Source organism: Equus przewalskii, chromosome 10 (genome assembly GCF_037783145.1).
Source record: "Equus przewalskii isolate Varuska chromosome 10, EquPr2, whole genome shotgun sequence".
NCBI lineage: Eukaryota > Metazoa > Chordata > Mammalia > Perissodactyla > Equidae > Equus > Equus przewalskii.
Window position 1 is genome coordinate 37,461,400 of NC_091840.1, and position 27,808 is coordinate 37,489,207.

Below are 27,808 nucleotides of genomic sequence, written 5' to 3' on the forward strand. Positions count from 1 at the left end.
TCCACTCCAGTTCTCTCCATCAGCCACTGTGGATTCTGCACCTGCCAGCTTCCCAGAGAACAGCTTACACCGTGGAAAGGGACCCAACCTCCCGCCTTCATCAAACGAGGTTTGTGGAAACTGACCAGTGAGCCTCAGAGAGAGGGACAGATAACACTGTTATTTACCTAGAAAATGACATAAAAAGCACGTCAATTTGAGTCTGATTTTTTGTGAGAACACAGCAAAAACTCTAGTTTTGTTTAATAAATACATAACCAGTCAGGGTGAGAAACCCAGACCAAGAATATGTTAGAAGGAAGGCAGATAGGTGGTATTCCTGAAGAGAATCAACTAACTAGTCATTACAGGGGAAATTAGAGAAGACTATCTCCTCAAACACCTCTCCAAGGGCTCAGGAAAACCCTCCAAGAAAAGATGCGTCTGAACACAGAGGATGAATACACCACAGAGCCCCAAAAGACTAAAATCAAAAAGAAACAGCTGGAACGAGAAGACAGCATTTGTTCCCTCTCTGTACTGCTGTACCGCCTCTTTCTGCTCTAACTACAATGCAACAGCAGCACGCTGAAAACCCCGTACGAGGACCACCAAGGCAGGGAGCAGGAAGAGATGGGTCCGTGAAGAACCAGGAGCAGTGCCCAAGCACCAAGGCTCACTTTTATTCAAACTCATAAAGCCTTTACTAACCTCCAGAAAGAGACGGGGACAAAGGCAGGACTCTGAACAGCTTGGGGCTCCTTCCACGCCTGAGGAACATTCAGTGAAACAAAGCCCCAGGGACTGAGAGCTGCTATGGTTTCTTCTTTGGGGTACCTCTTTGACGTCCTATTATAGTAATAAAATTAACTACAAAGGGTATGGGGCTTTTGAACGCTAATTAAAGATGCTAGCATCATCATATGAAGGCTGACACAAGGCAAGAAAGGAAAAGGTTACCAACTAGGCTCTAACTGTTTAATAACAAACACAAGATTCTAAATAAGGATCTGAGGAAGAGGTGCCTCTCCTCCAACACCGAAGGTTGAGATAAAAGGAGAAACAGTCCTTTTAATTCTTGGGAGAGCGCATATCCTTAGTGCCACTTCTTACAGGAAGTTCAAGTGAGAAGACTAACACATGTTCAACTACTGAAGAACCGGGGAGACAGAGCCATAGTTTGTTTCTTAAACCTGTTAGACTGTGAGTGATCTAGTACCTACATCAAAACATCCCAAGTTTTTAAACAGAAGTTTGCAAAGTAATATATCTACCATATACCCACTAAAAACAAGGTAGATGTGGAAGACGAAAGAAAAAAAGACAAAATTTTCATACATCTAATTTGATTTACTAAGACGAAAATAAACTTAGAGTCATTACTCACCGGCATTTAAATGACATTCCTTAATCTGAAACTGAAGTTCATTTTCATTGGGAATATCCTTCCACGTTGCAAGGAAGACCTGGCGCTCTGCATGGGGGAGCAGAGGGAAAGGAAGGAGGTGCACAATCTGTCAATATTCTGATTGCCGAAGCCTTGCAGCATTTCTCCTCTGGAGTGCTAGCTCTTGCAATACGGCCAGGAATAGCCTGGGACTGGAGCCAATTCTTAGCTATGCACAGGTGCTTCACTCCAGGTCAATTAATCCCTCATCAGTAGCACTAAGATACATTGGAAAAGAGTTCACAGCTCGAGTTTAGTTTTGGCTCCACTGTTTTCCTATTTGGTGACTTTGGGTGAGTCTTGTCACCTTAATTTCATTATATACAATTACATCTGTCCTGCCTACCCAAAGAGCCATTGTAAGAACCAAATCAGTTAAGTGCCAATACAATTTTATATGTACCAATATAAGCCAGTTTTATTAGATGGTGGTTTCATGAGTAAGGGAAGAGAGAAATGTCAACAATGATATGGGGAGTACTAATGGTTTATTACAAATTACAGAATTCTTATTTTGAGAACTTAGCATAGGGCCGGTGCTAAATTTGCATGTATTATCTCATTAAATAATTAAAATAAAAACTATTTCTGATTTGCAAACTTGGAAACTGAAACTCAGAAAAGTTGAGCACCTTGCCATGGTCACACAGATTCAAGTCCACATCTACTTGTCACCAAACCACTTACTCTGCATGCTGGGGTGACTGGATTACTCAGATAAACAGCACTGTGATTTAGAGACCAACAGCAAAGCAAGACCAACTATGACTCAGGCGAATAAATAATTAGCAATTATTAGAGCTTTAGAACAGCCTTACCCCATTTTTTTAAAACCTCAAAATAACTTGTACGCCTGGGCTCTACTCTGCCTGACATTCAGAGAAAGGGCAAAGGTATATCTGGCAGAAGGACGGGAAGATGTACTTACCCATTTTGCCATCTTCTACAAAAAGGACATTGAGTGGGATGAGGCAGCTGAAGTAGAAGACATCAATATTGTTTTTCACAGCCACCTGCCAGGAAAGTAACAAGGGAAAATTAGGACATCATAGGAAGCCAGGTAGGAGGGAAGGAACAGTGAGGTGTCTAGAAATATATCACCCTATTTCCTTCTGCTTTTAGACAGTGCAGGACTTCTCAAATCAAGACACGCCACCTATACACTGTGCAGCACATCCTTACTCACTCCCGTCAGAGCACTGCGACAACCCGCAACTGTCTCTCTAGGAGGAGCCCCAGGAGGGATGAATTCAAGGCACGTGTTCTGTACCCAGAATAATCTATTCAGTTATTTTTTGTTTCTATGGTCATTAATAGTAGCTGCTGCTACCACTTACTAGGTACCTACTAATGATATTACTTCTAGTGCTCATTATTACCATCCCAAACAAAGCAGGCATCACTCCTCCCCTCGCACTTTACAGATGAGGAAGTGAGGTTCAGAGAGCCTGAATAACATCCAGAGTCACACTGCTAGTACACAGAAGAGTCAGGATCAAATGCAAATTTGTCTGACCCTAAACCTTGATTTTCTTCTCTCCACAATTAACTGGTGCCATACTGTCTCTTACCCTTTTTTAGATACTGGTTTTAAAGTTGTTTCTTTTATAAAATCCTACTTCCTAAGTCCCATGGTTAGAAAAAGCTTGTTGGGTCAAACACTGGGAAACCTGAGGACTACAAGAAAGAAGAGTCTTCGAGCAAGTGAAGAGATGAGCCGTCTTCTCGCCGTCCAAGCCTCTGAGTTAGGGAGGCTGCGATTCTACCACACCCGTTCAATTCAAAGCTTGCTGCTGAGACTTTTTAAAAAGCTACGATGAGTACTTTTGTCCAGGGGAACAGTGATTGGTGTATATATTCAGAAACAGGCCGATTCTGCTGCGGCAGATTCTAAGAATCACATAGTATAAGAAGAGAGAGTGGGAGGAGAATTGCTCTAAACTACCACTTCTCCCTGGTTTCTGTCACCAGTGGCTTTCCATCTATGCTCTTGGCACCGCAGGAAAACATTTCTCTGGGCAAGTTCCATAATCAGTAACTGTGCCTGTTTCTCTTTCATTTCGCTCTAAGAAAATAAAAGGAAAAGAATGCCTACTTAGCACCACTATCCCCGCTGCGCCCTTTTTGGGGTAAATGTCCACACTTCAACAGCATATCTATCTCTTCATCAAAACTTTGGCTATGAGATCCAAATATCCTCTTTCCGATGTACATCCAGTTCCTTTACATTCATTATCAACTCATTCTCCCCACCTTCAATAGTACTTTATTTCCTCCTCCGTGATTTGGTTATGTCTACTTGACACAGTCTTTCTGTTCTCTCTCCCAGAAGAATCCATCAAATTACGTTCCTTGTCACTTGTGCTTTTAATCTTTCAATTACCAACCCCTAGGAGTTTCTGACCTCTATCGCATAATGTGATGCCCCAAATGCTGAGACAGCAGGATTCTCAAAAAGCTTGAGTCTGGTGAATGCAAAGAGAGTAACCAACCTCAGGAAAGAGGAACCGTCAACATTTTTTTAGATATACTAGACCACCACTGCAAAAGATTTACACCAGGTGTGGGCTTCTGGGAAAGAGGTATTTTCTAATTCACCTGGTACTCAGAGCTCTTAGTGCAATTAAGGGCAGCAAGAAGATCTTGAGGTAGTGCCAGCCTCTGTAAAGGGCATGTAGGAGTGAAAACTGGGGTAGTGTGGGGGGCTAGTAAGAGTCATATAAAGGTCTTATGTGAAACGTGAGTGATTTTCACTGCTATCATCTTTGATTATAAAAGCAGTAATATTTCACAATGTGCCATTCATGTAAACATTTTCTAACGTTTACTATGTCCCAAGCATTTGAGACATAAGAAAGAATACAGAAAATATAATCCTGTCCTCCAGGGCAAAATATTAGTGGTTCTTAACCAAAGACTTATATTAGACTCATCTGGAGAGACTTTTCAAAACAGATGCCAGGGCTCCACCCCATATAACAGGATAACAATCTCTAAATCTGCGACCTGGCCTGTGTATTTTGGAAAAAGTTCCTAAGAAGGTCAACCAGATAAGCAATTAATTTAGAACAATGTTACCTAAGAAGTCTTAAGGGGCTTATTGTAAATAACTTGTTCTGAGAGAATCCATATTCCAATTGGAACCCTTGAACAATGGAAAAGACATCAAAAGGCCCCCTAGGTCAGCAGTGCTCAACCATTCTGCCTTGAAGACCCTTGTGACAAACAGATGAAAGCCATGGACCCTCCTCCTGAAAAACCGTACACACAACATTTTGACATACAGTTTCAGGGGTTTCAGGACACCCTCAAGACTATCCCTGATCACTTCTCTGGAATAACACTGAGAAGCTGGGATACCCAAATCAGAGGCAACACACACAGTGGTTCAGAGCGTGAACTTGCGAACCAGACCAGATCACCTGATTTCAAATTCTGACTCTGTCACTTATTGCTGTCTGACTTTGGGCAAGTAGCACCCAGCCCAGTTTCCTGAGTGTAGAATGGAGGTAACGACAGCACTGAATGCATAGGTTGTTATGAGGATAGTGAGTTTATATTTGCAAAGCACTTAGAATAGTGTCTGGCTTACAGGTTAAGTACTATAATGAGTGTTTGTTAAAGAAAGATTCCTTCTTCTTTCACTGTCTTCTGTTTTACCTGTTTACTCAGAATTTTTCATAATTAAGGATAGCCACATTAGACTTATCTAAAGTTTTACACATGCTCAAATGTAGTACTACTACTATGCTAAAAGGAAATCAGAAGACAGAAAAGGTTATTAGCAAACTGTTAGCTTAATGACTCTTCTTGCTGCTGTGCCCTTGGTAAACTCTTTACAGGACCAACTGCACAGGTCACTCTTTGGGGGGCGGGGGGGAAGTGTTTCATCTCTTTTACATTAGCTTTTCAAAATTTGCATAGCTCTCAAACTTTTACTCTTGGCTAAAACTGCATTCATTTCAAGAATACATGGTTCCTTGGATCTGGCTGCTGCCTAGCTCTCCAGCCTACATCCTTAATTTCAACCATATCAAAATTACTTCTTGTGCCCCAAACACTGAAAATCACTGCTCTGTACCTTTTTACATGTTATTCTTTCTGTTTAATATTTTCTTCTCCTGAAGCTTTAGCTGTCTGGAAAATACTCATTTAATCTTAAGATTCAGTTCAAGCTAGAGATTTCTCAGGAAAGCTCCAACCCCTCCCCATAGCACCCAGTATACACACTCCGACAGCATGAAGTAACTGTTTATATCTGCCTCACCCACAATACAATGAGCTCCTTGAGTGCAGAACTCTCATTTCACTAGCAAACTAGTGGCTCAATAAATATCTGTTGCATGAAATTAAGGGGAAGATGTTGAACAAATGGGATGAAACACTGGTTCCTCAACCTTTTTTCTACCTCTACATCACTCATATGGATAAGACAATCCCCATCAGTTCCCTCTCTCATTAGGCACATTGATACCCAATGAGGCAGGGATGGGGGAAGGGGATGATATATGGGCTCTTTTAGTTTCAAATCACTGAGCTAAAATAACATCTATATGCTAAGGAATAATAAAATAGGTAGGAGAGCACAACCCAAAGAATACTAGATTCTCCAAGGATATGCCAATTACTCTTTGGGAAGGCAAAAAACAATCAAGGGAAAAACACAGTATGAAGCCAGTTTAATTCCAATCCAGATGGCGGCTACTCTTAAACAGAATTGCTTTGGAGGGAGGGAGGGGAGTTCCTTGTTTCCTTATTTTGAAATTCACTATCTTAAGAGGTACAGAATAGGAAGGTAATCCAGACAGGCTAGAGAACTGTTTTCCAAGAGCTTTAACATCATTGCCTAGCTTGCCTATGGGAAATCAAGTATCACATATATATCTCCAACTGCCTACTTATTATCTTCACTTAGATAACTAACATCTCAAAATGAACACGTCCTCCAAACCAAATTCCTCTCCCCTCCTCATCCCTAAAGAGAACTTCCTGCTGTCTTTCCAAACTCAGAAAATGGAATACTGCAAAGCCTTTTAACAGTCTCCCTGCTTCTGCATGTCTCCCCACCCCCAACACCTAGCTTTCCTAGTCTGTTCTCAACACAGCAGCCAGAGTGATCTTAAAATGCAGGTCAGCTCATAAATACTTCTCTGCTCAAACCTCCAATGATTTCCCACCTCAGAATGAAAACGAAAGTTACAATTGCCTATAACCTGATGCCTATTACTTCTCTGATGTTATGTGCTATGACTCTCCCCCTGCTGGCTCCATGCCAGCCACAGAAGCCTGCTGTTGGTCCCTGCACATACCAGGCGTGCTCTCATGGCTTTCTTTTTTTTCTTCTCTCCAAAGCCCCCCAGTACCTAGTTATATATTCTAGTTGTGAATGCCTCTGGTTGTGGCATGTGGGACGACGCCCCAGCGTGGCCTGACGAGTGGTGCCATGTCCCTGCCTGGGATCCAAACTGGCGAAATCCCGGGCCACCGAAGCAGAGCGCGCAAACTTAGCCACTTGACCACGGGGCCAGCCTCTCATGACTTTCTGCATTTGCTCTTTCTTCTGTTGGAATTCTCTTCCCCCAGAAATCTGCAAGGCTCCATTCCTGGCCTCCTTTAGGTCTTTGCTTTAATCAAATATTATCTTTTCACACAGGTTTTCCATGACCAACATATTTATAAAATTACACCACCCAATCTCCAACCCAAGGACTCTCTATCCCAATTTCTGTTTTATTTTTCTCCATTGTCTTCATCTGACTTTTTTTGCGGGGGGGGGGGGATGAGGAAGATTGGCCCTGACTAACATCTGTGCCCATCTTCCTCCATTTTGTATGTGGGATGCCACCACAGCAAGGCTTGATGAGTGGTGTGTAGGTCCACACTCGGGATCTGAACCCACGAATCCTGGGCCACCAAAGTGGATCATGCAAATTTAACCACTACGCCACTGGGCTGGCCCCTAACATACTATTTACTTATTTGTTGGCTTATTGCCTGTCCCCATGCCACATACCCCACCTCCAGTAGAATGAAAGAAGAGATTTTTGTTTCTTGTTCACTACTGTATTATCAGTTTCTAGAACAGTGACTGGCACATACTAAGTACTCAATAAGAATAATGATTGTAAAATGTACTAAAGTTCCCAACAACTATTTAGGTTCAGACAAGACATGAACCTGGTCTATAGTTTCCAAAAGGATAGTACTTGAAGTTTTTTCTAGTGTACTTCTCTTAACAGAAAATGAAAGTATGGACATGTATACTGGGGTGGAGGTAGGAGGAAAGGTCAGGATTAGCAGTATAATATGAAGCAGGCCATCATAAGAACAAAATTTCTTTGAAGTTCCAAGCTATTCCATAATGCATCTATATGTTCTAATATGAAAATGGTTTTTCTCTCTTTACCTTTGTGTAAAACTGATGCTCCAGGAAAACGTGCCATGTGTACTCTTCAGCTTCAAGTACCTCCTAGCAGTGTGTTTTTAAAAACCGTGGGTCACAACCAAATGGTAGTTCTTAAAATTAATTTAGTGGGTTGAAATTGGCATAAAAAAAATAAGAACATATCATGGTGCATCTCATGAAGAGTAAGTAACGTTTCCTGAAACAGTTTCAGTTTTATGTATACATTATGTGTGTACGTATACTATGTAAAATATATTTCTTACTGTTAAGCTGCAGTCAAAAAAGTAGAAAAGCCATAATACCTACACACCAAGTTAAAAGCAAGCAGTGAGGAAATGGGTTCAATGAACTAAGGAACAGAACGCACCCTCGGCTTCTTCTTCGAGGACACCTAAAGCAGACCACAGAGGGACCAAGGAGCAGACTACCTAATCCTCTGTTCCTCTGGTCTGTCATGTGCAACACGTGGCCACAACAATATTAACTTGCCTCTCAGGGACATCAATAGGAAGAGCAAAGAGAAATGATTATGAGGCTCTTAGAAAACACAAAAGTGGGCTATGAATGCTTAATAATAATAATAATGATTTTTAAAAGTTACTTTCAGTGGCTGCTGGGGGAAGAGCCGCCTGTCAGGTCAGCCTCTAACCAGCAATTAGTTTCTTTCCAAAGCACAGGAAGCCTGCTGCAGTAGCTGCAGCCTCTTTATGGTGGCACAGCTGGAGACGAACAGCCTAAATTAATATTCTAACCTTGTTCCAGCGTACTCAAAAGTACTATAAAAGGTACTAGATACGAACTCAGTCTCAACTCCAGCAAACACGGCCTCTCACCACGGAGAACCACAGGAGGCACTGCCACAAGAAGAACCAAGGCAAGCAGCACACAGCTCACCTTTGAGAGCATATCATCTACTCTTCCATGACGTCACTTGTGACCTTTCCAAGTCTCTGAAGAATACTTTTTTCTTTTATTCCTCCTCTCCATTTAGCTTTTGGAAAGATTATTTACAGGCTGGTCCACGCGAGGACCAGGCAGTGACGCCAACAATCTCCAGTTCTCTGAGGAATGATGATTCAGATGTGTTTTAAGCACCACACCACCTAGTCAACAGATTCTAGGGGAATGTCTTTGAGTGACAGGTTTTTAATGGCACTGACTCCAATTGTGTGATATATGTCATCTGACACTCAAGCAGAAGTGGCTCTTTCTGCTAGCTGCTGGATTAAATCTACCCGTAGTTCTGCGTTCCTAGTTAATGCCAAGAAACACCATCTTTAGTTTAACTATAGTCTTCTATTCCAAACCTTATTGACCAATAAATTGAGAATTCTCAGAGACATCCTGACAAAACAGAAGTCTATCTAAAATATCTGACAATGTCTGAATACGGTTAAAAATATGGCAGAAGTAGTCATGAAACTCACCAGAGAAAATGTCAATTTACTTTCCTTCTGATGCTAATTAAATTTTAACTTGCACAGCATCTTTAGTTTACTTCCAATGGAAGGCTAAGAGGCAAACAAGAACCCTCTATCTACCTATTTTTTCTTAGTCCACACAATAGATCAGATGGATCACATGGCAGTTGAGCAGCCCTCAAACAGTACCAATCGGCTGTTCATCCCAGATAAAAGCCATACTTAGCTATTCTCAAGAGAGGTTACAACTTTTCATTGCTCAGAGTGTGGACAGTGCAGCCCCTAACAGGGAAAATTGGACAGGTTCCTCTCTTGCTGATAAAGCAGCAGCTCCATGTCTCTAAGCTAATTTTCCCTTGGACAACACACACTTCAGCATCTGAAGTTTTCATGTTTAAACAGCTCTCAGAAGGAAAAGGAAAGCTCTGAACAGATGTCCAGACGATCTCTTAAACTGTAAATCCTTCAGTAGCACATATAATTACAGGGCTTTAGAAAAGCACTGAGATCCTAAGAAGCAAGCTCTCTTAGTAGGTCCTGTTTTGAAAGGAAGTGAAGTCAATAGATGCTGAAACTGAAATGGCTATGGCACCTCTTGTAGTCCCCATTCTGTCATGACATCTACTGAATCTCAATCTCAAAAAACTTCCAAATAGTTTACACCATGAATTAGAACGTAGGCAGATTAAATTTCCAGGACACCTAAGAGAAGACTAAAACTGTAATGTAGTATGGACAAACGCAGGTTTAAAAGACTCTTGGATTAAACTGCCAAAACCTTCTAATTTGGGCAGGAGTAAATCAGAATGATGACCCCCGAGACTGTCCACTGGAGAAATTCAAGGAACAGCAGGGTTAGAACTACTAGAATCAAATTCTGCAATTCTTTTCAACTTAACTAGACCTTCAAGAACTGCTTTAAAAAGAATTCCCCCCTCCTTCAAAGCCACTTGAAAAAAAGGTGGATAGGTCACAATTTTCATGAAAGACTGCCTCTGTGGAGGGCAGAGATAGAACCCCCCTGAGACATCACTGAAGCCGTCTGAACCGCAGAATTCACACCCTCGAAGTCCCCAGACAGTCTCTGGTGTCAGCTTTGTGACAGTTCATCCCAGAGTAAACTCCAGTTTAGGGTGTCAACCTTCCTACTCCTTATCTCCGAAGTTATAAACAATCACACCCATTCCCACCACAGCAAATTCTTCTGATAGCAAGTGTGGAAAAATCTGGAATTGGGAATTTTTTTAAACTTTTTTCCCCCTCTTAAAGGCAAAAGTTAGACTGTTTTGAGTATTATTTGAAAAAATTGTTTTCTGAAAGCAAGGAGATACAATGAATATCCATTGGCAAAAAACAACCTTTTTTGCCCTTCCTTTTAAAATCTGCCTCCTTATAGCTTTGCATTTATCAGGATTATGACAAAGATAGGGTTCTTCTGGTCTCACAGTAACACGGGCTTGCTCAGCTCCAATTCCTGTCAGGCATCTCAATGATTTTGGTTTTCCCTGAGGCTCCAAGACACAGAGCACCCTTGAACTTCCAAATTTACTCTAGGAATATTATCCAAAACAGTTTTAGGCAATTAGAATAACAGTTTAATAAATATTTGCATGGTGGCAATTTGTTTTATTTTAAAGTGGCACACAGACATAGGTTAGCAATATAAAAAGTTCCCAAAATATTATAAAAGTAACATTTCTCTTTTCCTAGTTATCTCCAATCTCGGAAATAGGGTCCATTAATGTGCTATGACCTTGCCTCTTCAAATACTTATGAACAGAGTAAAGGAAGCAACAGTTTCTAACGTTTGCTCTGCCCACTTTAGAGAAAATTAATTTGTGATTGTAGTCCTCAGATTAAACTTGGGACCAGGACCAGACCCACTCAGGTAAAGGGTATTGAATCAGAGTCAGAGTCTGAGGGTAGACTGAAAGGCCACTGAGAAACAGCAGGCAGAGAGAGTGTTTAGGGACACTCTGCTAAGATGAGGAGATGGCCTTACTGAGTTTGGTTCAAAAAACGGATGCACCTGATATTTGTAAACACTTCCTTAAATGAAAGCAGAAGGATTCACTCAAGAACAAATATTATGTACCTATTGTGTGCCATGTATCAGCGCAGGAAAAAAACTAGATAAAAACTGCTGCCCTTTTGGAGTTTGCATTCTAGTGGCAAGAGAGCAGGAGGTAAAAATGAATAAGTACATTAAATAGATTTAAAATGGATAAATGCTCTGGGGAAAAAATAAGGGTAAGAGGGATCAGATCAAGAGTCTTGGGAGTAGAGAGAGGAGACCTTATTAAAAACAAACTGTCTTAGCAAAGACCTGACAGAAGTAAGTTAAGCAATAGGAGATTGAAAAAAGGAACATTCCAGACATGGGAAGCAGCCAATTCAAAGGCCCTGAGGTGGCAGCATACCTATTTGAACATCAGTGAGGAAGCCAGTATAGGACTAGCAGATGAAGTCAAGGAGGTAAGGCACGGCTAGATCACATAGGGCCCCACAGACCACTTTCAGGATTTTAGCTTTTCCACTTAGAAAAAATATCAATGCAAGTTCTTCCAGATTGGCGAAGTAAGCCTGAATATAACAGGGCAGTGGCATAGCAAGAGCTAAGCAGCTATCACAACTCTGACAGGACCACACCTATGTGGAGAGAGTCACTGGCAGCTGTGCGCCTCACAAGGAACCCGAGTCAAGGGAAAATAATGCTAAGATACACTGCATCTGTTCTTGCTTCAGGTAGCTTTCTCATTTTTTAAAAAGTTTTATACGTTAGGCAAAATAAATCAGGTAATTACAGCAATGTATATGTAATCTCTTTCTGCCAATACAGAACCCACCTGCCAAACTATACTGACCAATCTGGTTACCATTTAGAAACCCTTATTACAAGCCCCAAATTCTCTCTTCCTCAGCAGCCTACAACAGAATTACTCTGTACGGTTTCAGTTGCCAGAAAGAGCCAGCAATATTTTCACAGGCCTTTCAGCCTGCCTGACAGATAAGTTCCCCAAACCCTAAGGCCTGACCTTAAACAGGTTCTGCCAGACCTACAAAGGCTCTAAACCTAGGCACCAATCTCTCTCTTTGTCCCTTTAATGACAGCTATGTGTACCTTGCTAGAACTGGCTGATGTGCCCTTGGCTGCAGCTGTCGCATCTTACATACTATTTACACTAACAGCATGAATTGTTCACTACGTAGGGCTTATTGTTAAACTTAAAAATACACTTAATACACTCTGTACTGAACCACAAAACAGTGAAGACGGGACTAGTAAACTATGTTAAAGTGATTAGATATTCCACACCCCAGTCTGGTATGTCACGGGACAGAAGACCCAGAGGAAACTCGATAGAAGATTTCAACAGACCTCAGTAATGAGAATGAATGAACATTATGCATTTTTCAAACCTGGGGTAAAACTGAACTAGAATCTAACCTAGGTTCTAGATAACAAGCATACAGTCTCAGATTAGTTAGTAGCAAGTTAGAAATCTAACGGGGTCACAGGTATGCCTATGTACTGCCCCGGTACATTATCTAACCTTCACGTGGACAGAAGCAGGCATGTGGCTGTCAAGATAACTGGGCACGTGGGCTGGCCACTATGCACAGATGCTGTCTCTGGGTAGTTTTTACTGGGGAAACAGGTCATACATAAAACGGACAAAATTATTGTCAGGAGCACAGCGTGAGCTACGGAATTGAGAAGTTCTGTGCTTCCATATTTGGAGTACCTGCCTTCCAACTCTTTCAATGGCTCCAAGAAACAAACAGTGCTACCAAACCAAGGACCACCATTCATTCACATATTTTTCAAAAGTGATTAAAGAATATTCTCCCTAGTTGCTAAACTATAAGTGATTCTAAGTACATTTACCAGTGTCTCTACTTCTAATCGCTTTTCTTCTCAAAATTAGAACAAAACTGACATCTGTTTGCAGTACACACAAACAAATGTCCTTCCATAAACTTAGGCTTTCCTGAAGTAGAATAAAAGGGAAAATGAATTAAAACTGAGTATATTTTCATTACTGGCCTACTTGATTGATTTTTCAGGCCCTGTGAGCCTTGATTCAGACACTTGTTCTATAAAACCCCAACCCACAGACCTTCAATCTACAGATAGAACTTAAAGGAAGACATATCTTAGTTCAATATGAATAACTTCCTAACAGAGTTTTAGGAAGATGGAATGCGCCATTCTAGGGTAATAATTACTAGCAGTATTCATAAAAGATGCTGAGACTCCACAATCACTGCTTATATAGATCAATTCCATCAGAATTAGGGTTTGAAAGAGACAATATTAAAGGTCATCTCTTCTAACCATGAGATTTTACATTCTCTATGTTTGCACACTCACATAGCTCAAAGCTTTCCTCAGGTTTTATTTTAAGATATATGGACTTCAATACCATGAAGCCTATGCATAACTCCTACAAAAAAATTGTGAATAAAGCAAATCTTCTCCTATCTCATTGAACACGATGCTATGACAAAATATAAGAGGGTAAATATGAATGAGGGCAGGATATGGCTCTCAAGTGGGCTTCAATCCTGCTCAGGAGAATCCCAGTGAGTTCCCTTTAATTCCAACCCATGATGTAGACTAAGGCTTTGTTTATTATCAGCTATAATGAGAACACAGGGACTAGAAAGAGTTATTTACTTTTTATTCAAAATTCAAAGTCCCCTACTGCATAAAGATCACACAGTTAAATCTACTTTCCAATCATTTATCAATCCAGAAACAAAAACTCATTCCATTTTTCATCACTGACTCCTAACTTACTATCATGATATAAAGATGGCTGGGATTTTAATAGATGAAAATCCACAAATCACTTTTATTTACCACTTTAGAACTACTTTGTGAAATTCATTATCATTCTCTCAAGATTCACAGCATGGGCTTCTGTTACTTGAGTAATCTGATCTCACAGGCCCTTTTTTATGAGGGTCTAGCTCCCAACCTTGGGTGTTTTGAGAACTGATTCTGGGTTTCAGGAAAAACTCTCTCGTGTCATTGAAGCCAGATCTATGATCCATTAGACCACCCCTACTTATCGGAATACAGAATTCTTGTCTACAGCTAATATATAGTTATTCAAGCACAGCAGGTGGTACTAACATATTCCTAAAAGAGAGTCCCAGAAACCAGCAGCTGAGTGCTGGTTATAGAAAGACAAAAAGATATTGCCTGGTAGAATCTTGATTATCTTGACAAAAAGGATAAGGAGTGTTCTCAACAAAAACAAAATAGTAAAAAAGGAATATCCAGTATACAAGATACTCTATTTCTCGGATGAAATTAAAGGTTATATTTATAGTCCTGATGTGACATGAAAAATATATCAAATTTGAAGCAGCAATCATAGAAAGTAATTTTCTCCTCCTTTTTCTTTGGTAGCAAAACGTTTTCATCTTTCGTAGCAAAGACTCCATTACTCACATATTGCTAATGGAATATGTCAGGTTCTGTCTTGTCTACAGGGGTTATTTTCAGCTTTGGATCTATCTGTCTGACCTTAGAATCTCTTAAAGTTCCCAGAGGATCCACCACTTCAAGGACTCAATGTCTATTCAAGCAGCTGTAGTCCCACGCAAGCAGAGTGCACAGTCCTCAGTCGTGAATCTTGGGAGACTAAAGGAGACTTTAAGAATGAACTTGTTTCACTTGCACAAGTCAAGAAAAGTCAGCAAATGCCAAGCTGGTTTGCTTCATTTGATGGAAGCTGCTGAAAAGGTCTTCCGTTTGAAAGCATTTACCAGTTTTTCTGGTACAATAGCACAGCTGTGGGCTTTCTGAGCATGAACGGACATATGCAACACATGAAATATCAGGGACAGGCACCATCTGCAACTGATTGTCTCACAGGCTGGAACTGCAATGTAGGAGTAGCAAGGGACAGAATATTCTCAGGGCCATACACTGCCAAAAAAACCTTTTGTTGACAAAGATCTTAAAGATATGAATAATGGAGATTGTAAGATTGTGTCCTTTGCAGCTAGCATCTTCAGCACTTTCTGCCCTAATCATTCAAAGGTTAAACTAATAGAACACATGAATACTGCCTTGTTTTAGAAGAAACAGTCAATGAAAAAAACCAAGAGGCATTATTTCTTTTCCCTAATTAATACTCATCCTCTTGCTAAACAATGCTTATGTGGGGTTTAAAGGCGACAGCTAGAGAGACAGATAACAAAAACCATACATAGGAAAGAACCAATTCTTTATACATAGGCTCACCTCTAAGACTCCTAATTATAAAGCAGTATGGAAGGAAGGTAAGATGAATTTTTATGAAGGTGCTATCAGACTTCAGGAAAAGATAGTAGATTGAAAATGACATTTAAATTTTCCTTCCTCTGGAAGAAACTGCCATAATTAAAGGAAAAATTTTTAAAGGCATAAGTTCATAAAGATAGGGAAGAAAAAAGTACAAGAGCAACCAAGTCTTGGTAACTGTGAAACAGATGGATTAACAATAATACCACAGAATTCTCAAAGACTTAGGACTGGTAGCACCTCTGGAACTGCATGGAGGGGAAATGGGGGGCAGAGGATGTTAAAAGAAAGAGTATCAGGATGCTCTGAGAGTCCTTTAAAATAAAATAAAATAAAAGATGCTCTGAGAGTCCTAGATCCCCACCACCATTCTAAGCTACCTTAGCCCCTCAGTCCCTGCATAAAACTAAAGATTGATTCTTTTGAAGAGGATAAAATAGATGGTACTTTGAAGGGGAAGCCAGGCATGGCTGAGGAGTGGCGGATGAAATGAATTTATGCTGAGACTCTTCAGCCCTCTTTCCCAACTTAGCTCTCAGAAGGCTGGCAAAAAGCCTTTATATTTTAGACAGGAGAGTCAAAGTCGATTTTTGGAAGAATTAAGCCAGCACAAGAAGAAAGATGAGAAAGTATTAATATAGAGGATTCCAGCCGCCCTCAGTGATGGGTAACTGGAGGTCCTGTCCTGGACCTCACAGTTTAGAAGGCCATACTCTGATCCTCTTCTGGTCTCCTTGCAGCCTATGGATAAAAGAATCCACAGGGCCAAAGAGACATGCTCAGCTAGAACATGCAGAATTTCCTGGCTAGACAGCTCCAGCACTGTAGTTTCCAGAGTCTGCTTGAGATACTTCTACTGGCTTCCTGAGGGTCAGTAAGCACACCCTTAGGCCCAAGGGATGGCCAAAAGGGTGGAGGTGGGATAAAGGAAGAGAGTAGGCTGTGGAACAGGCTTCTTGAATTGTACTCCTGAGTGAACAGATGGGGAACTTTAGCAAAGAACCAAATGGAAATCCTAAAACTGAAACATATAATATTTGAAATGAAAATTATACTGGATAGATTTAAAAGAAGGTTATAAGCCTACTGAAGTGTCAGCATACCTGAAGACAGATCAACAGGAATTATCCAATCTGAAGAACAGAAAGAAAGAAAAAGATTAAATAATAATAAGAAGAGAACTTCCCCAGTGATCTGAACGCCAATAGCAAGTGGTCTAACATATATGTAATTGGAGTTCTGGAAGGAGAGAAGAGAGACAATGGGGCAGAAAAAAATATGAAGGAATAACAGCAAAACTTTCCCAAATTTGGGAGAAACAATCAACTACAGATCCAAGACGTTCAGTGAACCCTAGTCAGATTAACACAAGGAAAACCTATAGATACATAAAAATCAAGCTGCTGAAACCAAAGATAAAAGAGAAAGATAGAGGGGGAGCCCCTAGATCAGCACTGTCCAACAGAACTTTCCGCAATGATGGCAATCTTCTACTCCTGCATCGTCCAATTTAGTAACCACTAGCCAACGTGCATTTGAAATGTAGCTACTACAAGTGAGGAAATGAATTTTTAAATTTTAATTAGTTACAATTTATATAGCCACATGTGGCTAGTGGCTATCATATTGAACAGAGTAACCAAAGAGACTTATGAGATATCTATCAACCCATCACATGTGCACTTGACTGAGTCAAACAAACAGTAATAATAAAAACACACAAAAAAGTTTAAGATATTGAGATAATTAGAAACTTGAACACTGACTGGATATTTGATGTTAAGAATTTCTTATTAATTTTTTAATGTATACAATAGTTATTGTGGTTATATTTTTAAAAAGAGACCTGTTTTGAAGATATATATTGAAATATTTACAGGTGAAGTGATACAAATGTCTGAGATTTGCTTCAAAATAATATAGAGTAGGGCTGTGGAGAAGGGTATAGATCAAACAATATTAACATTGGATTGATAATTATTGAACCTGGATGATAGGTACACAGAGATTCATTACACTCTTCAGTTTACTGAAAATTTTCCATAAGAAATCTTCAGAAAGTAGAGCAAAAAGAAAAAGAGCTGGAAAATAGGAGGGGAAAAAAGGGATTGGTCCAGGGGGGCCACATCCAAAAAGGAAGACCTCCAATAAGAGAAACAGAGGAAATGAAGGGAGATCTACAAAAAAGGTAAAGAAAAATTCCCAGAAGTGAAGGATACAAGTTTCCACTTTGAGAGGGCCCAATGAGCAGCTAGCACAGTGGTGAAAAGAGACTCACACCAAGGCACATCACTGTGAAACTTCAGAACACAGGGGATGAAGAAAGGATTGTCCAACTTTCACTGAGAAAGAACAGGGCACAGAAAAGGATCGAGAATCACAATGGATTCAGACTACAAGGAAAACAATTTCTAACCTAGAATATTATATAGAAACCATCAAACAAGTGTGACATTTTAAAACGTGAAGTCTCAAAAACTTTATTTTCAATATACCCACTCTCAGGAAGCCACTGGAGGACGTCTTTCATCAAAATGAGGGAGCAAACCAAGAAAAGAAAAATACAATAGGAGATCCAACACAGAAAAGAGGTGAAGGAATGAATCCCCAGAGTGAAGATGAAGGGAGATCCCAGGATGACAGCTATGTTCCTGGTGTTCAAGAAAATCAGCCCAGCCTGGGGCAGGTCAAAAGACTACAGAGGAAACTTTGAGAAATGAAACTGATAGACTAGAATTTGGGATTGAATTATAGTTAAAAACACAGAAAAATTAAGCAAACAAAAAGAGATAGGTATTAACAGGTAAATAACCAATTACTTAAAAAGTTTTATGGAAAAAAAAATAATCACACTTTACTTACAGCTCAGCTTTGAAGAGCATATATGGTCATAACAATGTAAACATTGAATACTGATTAAAGTAAATTCTAAAGTGGCTCTATCAGGAAAACAGGAGGATAGGAAACATGGATGTAGATGATGGCAGTGAGTGGGGAGATATAGAGGAATACCTAAAATGGAAAAATCCAGAAGTTGCCATATAAGCATGTTATTTAGAGACAGAGTGGCAAATATAAAAATATTAACTACAAGAGGCAAGAGAGACTGCCTCTGTGGAAGAAGAAATTGGGAGCCACGCAGGGGAAAGAAGGCTGGGGACTGGGTTTTTCTTAACTAACTATAGAACTAGTTGAACTCTAAACCGTTTTTGTAACTCTGATAAAATTAAAACTTGAAAGAACAGTGCTATCAAAGTTCTCATGAGAGTTCACAGCCCAGCAAAAAAGGAAGCCAAACCGCTGTGAGCACTCTATAGCATCTATGCAAAGACCAGGATGAACTCATGTTATGTTATAATTCTACCATCTTTGTGCAGACACCGACTTCAGGAAGCAGTCACTTGCCAGGTGTCAAGTTTGAAGAAATATTTTGCAAAATGCTTCTAAGCAACTAACACAGATTGAAAGGATATAGGAGTCAGAGAAAACTCATTTAGATAATTCATTTAGACATTTGTTAAGGTTTTTGTTTTACTTAAATAAAGAGAATCAATTCTCTTTTGTAAGGAATATAATTATATGATATAAAATCAAAAGAGACTCCCAACAGGGACAAGCTAAACTTTACTTTGTGTAATATTTATAAGTTGGATTCACAAATACTTTAACGACCAACATCTGTACAGCAGAAAATATTTTCTAGGTTCAAATCTCTACTAGGTATTTAATTCTTGTCTCTAAGGTATGGTTTATTTTCCATTTTAAGAAAGAACAGTGTCTTTTTAACCTTTCAATTGAGTTTCAAACAGACTCTAATAAGTAGTTTGATGAGCATTTTAATGAAAAGTTTTGTACTGTTTCATCACACTTTTGGCAGCTGGGTTTGATTTATTTGTCCTATAGATTGATATCAAATTAGCCCAAATAGCTGAAACCCACACTGCATTCAAAATTTCATTTCCTCAACTCTGAAATATTTTTTCTTTCCCAATTTTATGGGTCTGAAGTACTAATTTTTCCTACTTGAGTTCTTGAATTCAAACACTATTCAAATATAATGTTTAAATGCCAATCAATCTTTACCTGGCTTTACCTGGATCTATACGGTCTAAGCTAGTTTGGGATTAAGATTTGATTTTTTTGTACATTCTGGGACAAGGGCAGAATGGAAGCTGACATCTAAAGTAACCCACCCACCTTAAGCTAGCCACTAGCTTCAACTTCCACCAGCAGACATGAAATAGAGCTGCTCACAGGGGAAAAAGTTTTTCTCTTTTCAAGTTTTTGCTTATTTTCTCCATTGGGAAATGCCAATTAATGAGAAGATAACCATAATTATGACATCCTTGAAAGAAGACAATCCATAGGGAAAACTTGGAGAATCAGTAGTCGACTACAGATGGAAAGTTTTTTTTCCCTAGAGAAGCTGAGATGCCCTATTACATTTTGATTAAAGGGAAAACGGAAATTTTTTTTTCCTTTTTATCCCCAAAGCCCCCTGGTATATAGTTGTATATTTCAGTTGTGGGTCCTTCCAGCTGTGGCACATGGGACGCTGCCTCAGCATGGCCTGACGAGCAGTGCCATGTCCGCGTCCAGGATCCGAAACCCTGGGCCGCCGAAGCAGAGCATGCAAACCCAACCACTCAGGCACAGGGCCAGCCCCTAAATGGAAAATTTTTAAGTTTGCTTTGTATAATGTCAGGTTTGTAAAAACAGAACCTTGCTAGTCCTAATACTATATCATTACTTCTGAGAGAGGAGTTCGGACTAAGACTCAACTTTTCTTATGAGGGTTCCTATTTGCAATGTTCATTTCATTGAATATGAAATGAAAATGCAAATAAGAAAGTAAGCTGACATTCATTTATTTACTGTTTCCTTTTTGTTTTAAGAGCAGAAAATTTGCCCTGGTTTCTGTGACCCAAATTCCTTTTCTTACTTCTAAAGTAAAGAAAGCATTTCTGCGCTCATGCTCACTGTCCTCAAATATTAGGCTTGAGGCTCTGTGGGTCAACAGGAGGCTAGATTTCAATGAAAAGGGAGCAGATGGAAATTTGGGTTAGTTACTTACTTCAGGATTCTGTGCTGGAAAAGTCTCTTAACACATTATTCTCATCATAGTAACAGCCAATTCCATCTGCACAGTAATCCTTGTTTTCTTCTTCGAGCCTGAGCCAAGTTATATTTTGACTCACTCATCTTCACTCTAAATCATGACAGCCTTTGCTGACAAAGAGGCAGTCAACTACTGTGGCAGCAAGGTAGACAGTGAACCGCAGTCTTGGTGTGTTGGTACTTAAACTACTGAAGAACGTTAGTTTTACTCCCAGTAACTTTACTGTTGCTGTCTCAGCAGCAGCACTAGTCTCTCATCCTGCTGTTTCCAGAAGATCGAGTAATGGGATCCCACCTATTCTGACTAGAAAGTGGAAGGCTAATAATTTCCTTTCATCATTTTAAACATATTTTATGTCTCATTCAGACTATTCCACCATTTCAAATTCTTGGTCGAAGGGGAATACTAATCCTCCTCTTTGACGTGTCTTCTGACTGTCTCATAGTACATCCCTCCCAACTCTTTCTTTGTTAAATTGTGAGCTCACTTTCTGTAGAGATTTTCTTTTCAGTTAGGAGTCCTGATGGTCCTAAAGTTTAGAACTGTTGCAAAAGGGCTGCTTTGCATTTGCTTCTGCCAGGTACCCTAGGTTTCACCAGTCCTGGACCGATTTCACATTAATTTATTCGTTTGAAGACTACAACACCTACATAGCTAGTATAAATTTGGACTATATACTCATATATTATGAGGGATGGCATAATACTGGGCCCTGGATTTCCCACAAGAGGCCACTGAGAACGCTGGTCAGAGAGAAATGTTTTCATCAGTCACCCTTGTGGAAACGCTTTTCCAGTTCCCCCTTCACTGAGGGAGTTGCCCTTCCAGGCTCTCAGCTTTATGGCAGACATCAGTTACAGTTCCCAATCTCTGGCTGGCCCAAGGCTGTGTCTCCTGTCCTTGTGAGCATTAACAACTTCAACTTCTAGGGCTTATATCTGTATTAATATCCCTTCAGGGCTGCTGCAGCTTCAGCTTACAAGCTTACTATTCTGCCTCTATGTTGCGTGAACCCTAGGTTTATACTTCAAAGATAAATTCAAAATAGATGAAGTGAATGAGAGTCTAAGATAGTACTTAAGCATTTTTAAAAATTCAATATTTTCAAGATCAAGAGGCTCTTGAAGAACTGATAAAGTTCTGAGCTCCTCTAAGATGCTGCTACACTTATCATAGATATATGCTAACATGGGGCATTTAAATCCAGACAATCTATTTATGGTTGTGTGTTCAAAGACAACCTCCATATAAATCTACTGAAATCTATTCTTATATAAATGACATTCAAATTCGCTGTGAAAGCCTTAAGGAAAAAAAGTTTCTAAATGTTTCTTGAATAAAAGAATGAATAACTTTCGGGGCTGGCCCTGTGCCTGAGTGGTTAAGTTCGCGCGCTCCGCTGCAGGTGGCCCAGTGTTTCGTTGGTTCGAATCCTGGGCGCAGACATGGCACTGCTCATCAAACCACGCTGAGGCAGCGTCCCACATGCCACAACTAGAAGGACCCACAACGAAGAACATACAACTATGTACTGTGGGCTTTGGGGAGAAAAAGGAAAAAAATAAAATCTTTAAAAAAAAAAAGATTGAATAACTTTCTATGTCAACGCATGACTTTTATTTTAAAATAAGATTTAAAAATAAAAATTTTTAAACAAAAAATAAATCTATTTTCTGCAGTTATTTCAAACCCTATTCCATAATCAAGTCTAATATAAGGAAGAGAGAGTTTTATACATAAATGAAATAAAACTGGCAAGATAGCAGCTTGTACCCCCTGAGTAAAGTAAAACTCCAACCTGCAGGTTATTCAGAGGTTCCATCTTCATGACTGGGCCCAACGTGTTGAGAGGCAGGGAGACATCAATGCTCTGGTTTGGCATCAGTGGTGTATGTATGGCCAGAGGAGTGCTGGGGATGACACCAAAGCTAGGAGACAGGATGAAGAAACCCCAGAGGTTAATCAGAAGGCAGGATTTAGCCACAACTTGAGTTTCAATGGCTTTTTACTCCATTTGAAGGAAGAACAACTTTTAATAAAATTAAATGGAAGGAATAGCAGGAACCAAGGTGCTCAATTCTAATTTGCTATAACATTGGTTACAACGTAACCCCTGTTTTCCATTAAATGGACTTAAGGAAGGAGAAAACATTCAAAGCATAGAATTGCTTTTCTAGTGCTCTGATTCTGAAAGTTTCGTATGTTTACCATTCCACTAGAGGGACAGGTTTGGAAAGTATCTTTTTTAATACATCTTTCGTCAGATAATCCCTGGGAGAAAGAAGACTTAAGAATACCCATCCTGCAGAGTACAATAAATTGGTATTATTTTGCTAGCCTGATAACCTGCCTGATCAGTCCAGAGGATTATTTACGGGTAACTCTCATTTTCATTCTTTTTTGTTCACTTACATAGGACACATTATCGGGAAAGAGCCAGTCTAAGTAAAGCAGAACTGACTGGCTTACACGTTCCAAAGGATTAGCATTAAGTTGTAGACCCAACTCTGGCCACTTTCTAAGCCTAAGGCAGGGAATGAGTAGCCACCAGATTGACTTCTCAGAGAAGCCTATCTAATACTAATGTAAGAATAGTAAAGAGATGGGAAAAGTCTGAGTCTGAAGTTAAATAAAAAACAAAAATATATGAGGGAGGACAGACATGTCTTATGTCTGAGAAATCTAAGAATTAAATTTCAAAAAGATAGAGCAGAAAGGGAAAAGTGGGCATACAAGTGCAACAAATAAACAAATGAATGATATGAATTTATGTTCTAATTAGTCTCAGGAAGGAAGATGGGACTATAATATTGATAAAATACTATTAATATAGAGTTTATATAGGTAGTATCTCTTTCAAGAGTCATAGGATGGCAGAAGAAACATTTTTCTTTACCTAGATAAACTACACATTAAGAGTACCAAAATGTGGGGGCCGGTCCAGTGGCACAGCAGTTAAGTTCCCATGCTCCACTTCAGTGACCCAGGGTTCGCCAGTTTGGATCCCGGGTGCAGATCTATGCACTGCTTGTCAGGCCATGCTGTGGTAAGCGTCCCATATATAAAATAGAGGAAGATGGGCATGGATGTTAGCTCAGGACCAATCTTCCTCAGCAAAAAGAGGAGGACTGGCGGCAGATGTTAGCTCAGGGCTAAGCTTCCTCAAAAAAGAAAAAAAATACTGTGACTGGGGCCAGCCCTGTGGCTGAGTGGTTAAGTTCGCAAGCTCCTCTTCAGCAGTCCAGGGTTTCACCGGTTTGGATCCTGGGCACAGACGTGGCACTGCTTATCAGGCCATGCTGAGGTGGCGCCCCATATGCCACAACTAGAAGGACCTAAAACTAGAATATACAACTATATACCGGTAGGCTTTGGGGAGAAAAAGAAGAAGGAAAAAAAAAAAAGTGTAAAAAAAAAAAAAAAAGAGTAGCAAAATGTAGGGCCAGCCCCATGGCCAAATGGGTAAAGTTCTGCACATTCCACTTCAGCGGCCTGGGTTCACAAGTTCGGATCCTGGGTGGGGACCTACTCCACTCATCAAGCTATGCTGTGAAGGTGAGCCATATACAAAATAGAGGAAGATTAGCACAGATGTTAGCTCAAGGCTATTATTCCTCAAGCAAAAAAAAAAAAAAGAAGAAAATTGGCAGTGGATGTTAGCTCAGGGTGAATCTTCCTCACCAAAAAAAAGCATACCAAAATGTAAGGGGGCCTGAGGTGACAGAGCTCAAAAAGCACCACCTTCTAAAGGGGAAACAAACATCTTGGAAGACAGGGCCGCGTTCCTTGGAGGCAGAGACCAGCAAAAGAAATCTGTAGAGCTCAGGACTGAAATAAAAGGTTGTCTTGAATGAAATCAGGTTCTGAGAAGGAAAGGAGTTGTGGCTACACCATGGTAAAGAAGGAAGAGTTGCTGAGCAGCAAAGGCTAACAAACTACGCTGGCTTATCTTCCTCTTGTATAGGAACCTTCTGCTAATAGCTAGTCCTGCAAATACCAACTCATTCAAATATAAATATCAACATGGTACAAACACAGCACCTCTTCAAAGACACTACTATAAAAACATGGAGAAACAGGAATACAACTTCCTTATTGACAAACAAAACATACTGGAAAATAATTCGCCATTAAAACAAATGAAATGATGAAACATTTATACATGAAGTTAAGGGGAAAATACAGTTAATGAAGCAATTGCAGCTACCAAAGAACACACAACAGCGAAGGAAGCACTTGGGGCAGAGATGTCAGACAACAGGAGAAGGTGAAGGAGAGCCAGTGAAACTCAGGGAAGAAGCAGTAATAAAAAAGAATAGATCAGGGGCTGGCCCTGTGGCTGAGTGGTTAGGTTCACGCGCTCTGCTTCAGTGGCCCAGGGTTTCACTGGTTCGAGTCCTGGGCACTGACATGGCACTGCTCATCAGGCTATGCTGGGGCGGCCTCCTGCATGCGACAGCTGGAGGGACCCACAACTGAAAATACACAGCTCATGTACTGGGGGGCTTTGGGAGAAAGAGGAAAAACAAAATCTTAAAAAAAAAAAGAAACAGTCAGAAATTAAATTACATCATGTATATAGATGCAAAAAATACTCAACAAAATTTTAGCATATCGAATCCAGTAATACATGAAAAAGATAATATACCCTGACCAAACAGGATTTATCCGAGGAATACAAGATTGGTGTAACATTAGAAAAATCAATGTAATCCGTCATACTAATAGACTAAAAAGAATGACATGATCGTCTCAATAATGCAGAAGAAGCTTCTGACAAAATATAATACCCACTCATAATAAAGTTCAGCAAACTAGGAACAGAAGGGAACTCCTCAAGCTCCAGAAACAAGCAAGAGCTAACATTAATGGTCAAAGACTGAATGCTTCCCCCATAGAATTAGAACATGGCAAAGACGTCCCTTCTTACCACTTCTACTCAACATTTACTGGAGATTCTAGCTAGTAAAATCAGGCAAGAAAAAGAAAGGCATAAGATTGAAAACAAAACAATAAAATTGCCTCTGTTCACAGATGACATGACTTCTCTATGTAGGAAACCATAAGGAATCTACAAAAAGGCTACTAGAACTAATAAGTGAGTCTAACAAAGTTGCAAGATACAAGTTCAATATAGAAAACTCAATTCTATTTCTATATACTAGCAACGAACAATCAACAATGAAAATGAAAAGAATGCTATTTACTCTAACATCAAAACTCAAAATACTTCAATGTGACAAAAGATGTACAGGATCTGTACGTGAAAAACCATAAACACTGCAGAGAGACGTTAAAGATGCCCTAGATAAGCAGAGAGACAGCGCGCTGACGGATTAGAAGAGTCCAGATTATTTGATGTCAATTCTCCCCTCAATTGATCTACATGTTCACTGCCCTCTCCATGAAAATCCCAGCCGGCAAAGGACCCAGAATAGCCATAACAATTTTTAAAAAAGGACAAAGTTGGCGAGTTTACACTATCTGATTTCAAGACTTACTATGGAAAAAAAATTTACTTTGACTCTTACTTTATACCATATTTAAAAATTATCTCAAAATGGATTATAAAAGTAAATGTAGGAGGTAAATCTATAACGTTCTTAAAAAATACAGAAAAAAATCTTTATAACTATGGGTCAGGCAAAGATTTCTTAGAACACAAAAAGCATAAGCCATAAAAAGAAAAAATTGTAAAATGGACTTTATTTAAATAAAAAATTTTGTTTTTCAAAGACATTGTTAAGAAAATAAAGGCAAACCACAGACTAGGAGAAAATATTTGCAAGACAAATATCTGACAAAAGACTTATATCCAGAACATATAAAGAACTTTCACTATTTGATAATAAGACAAACAACCAAAATAAATGAATAAATAAGTAAATAAAAAGATTTCAGCAGATACTTCCACAAAGAAGATATAAAAATGGTCAATAAGCTTATGAAAAAATGCTCAATATCATTAGTCAGAGGGAAATGCAAATTAAAATGCGATACTACTATACATCTATAAGAATGGCTAAAATTGGTAATGATATGAATAGCGGGAACTCTCACACTTATCATATGACCCCGCAATACCAGTGCTAGGTATTTACCCAGGAAAACTGAAAACATATATCCACCACAAAGACCTGCACATGAATATTCATAGCAGCTGTAGTCGTAAAAGATAAAACTGGAAACAACTTCAAATCCCCCAGGTGGTGAAAGGGCAAACAAATGGTGGCATATTCATCAATGGACCACTACTCAGCAATCAAATGTAATGGACTCCTGATCTCAAAGCATCATGTTAACTGAAAGAAACCAGATGCAAAAGACTCCATACGATGTGATCCCATTTACAAAAAATTATAGAAAAGGCACAATTACAGAGACAGAGCTACAAAGAACAAGAGAAGAGACACCATAGTAAACACAGTAAGAGACATAGAGAATAAAATGAGAAAAAGCAAATAACATAAAACCGAAATGAGAGAAAAAGACCCCCACCACCCATGAAGACACCTGCCAGAAGATCCAGTCTAAATCTCATCAAGCCTATAGATCTGCCTCCAACTTACAGATGTAATCAGCAAAATCTAGACTGTGGGAGCTTCCACAAATAAAAGACCGAATTTCTTCTACAAGTAAATTTCAAGGAAAAAAGAGAGAGGAGGAGGAATCTATAGGTTAAAAGAGACTTAAGACACTTATCAACATTTGGCATGAATGGGGACCTTATTGGGACCCTGTTCAGACAAAACAAACCGTACAAAAACATTAGACAACTGTGAAAATCCACTGATTGGATGCTTGATGATATTAAAGAGTTGATGATATTAAATAATTTTTGTCTGATAATAGTGTCATGTATGGGTAAAAAAGGTCATAAAAAAAGATGAGAGAGAAAAATAGTATGTATAAAAGATAGACAAATAAGAGCCAATAAATACATAACTCTCCACAGAAGAAAATAGAAACAATGGAACAATACAAAAGTTTAAACATATAAACCCTGAAAACTTTCCTGAAATAAAAGACTTCAATGTACATATTGAAAGAGCACACTTTATTCTAAGGAAAACTGTCCAAGATTGGTCAACATTGGGAATATCCCAGTAAAATTACTGGACTTCAAAACTCTGGG

The 27,808-nt window shown here is 39.5% G+C and overlaps 1 protein-coding gene across 20 annotated transcripts in view; it reads right to left on the reverse strand.

Moving 5' to 3' along the window:
* AP2B1 (adaptor related protein complex 2 subunit beta 1) overlaps positions 1-27,808 on the reverse strand; it is a 118,779-nt gene that overhangs the window by 11,602 nt on the left and 79,369 nt on the right. For all 20 annotated transcript variants that reach the window (XM_070562499.1, XM_070562490.1, XM_070562491.1 and 17 more), the window contains 3 exons: positions 22,472-22,601; positions 2,355-2,439; positions 1,367-1,453 (listed from right to left, as the gene is read on the reverse strand). In XM_070562499.1, the coding sequence (XP_070418600.1) occupies positions 1,367-1,453; positions 2,355-2,439; positions 22,472-22,601 (302 nt within the window). The remainder of the gene's footprint in view (positions 1-1,366; positions 1,454-2,354; positions 2,440-22,471; positions 22,602-27,808) is intronic.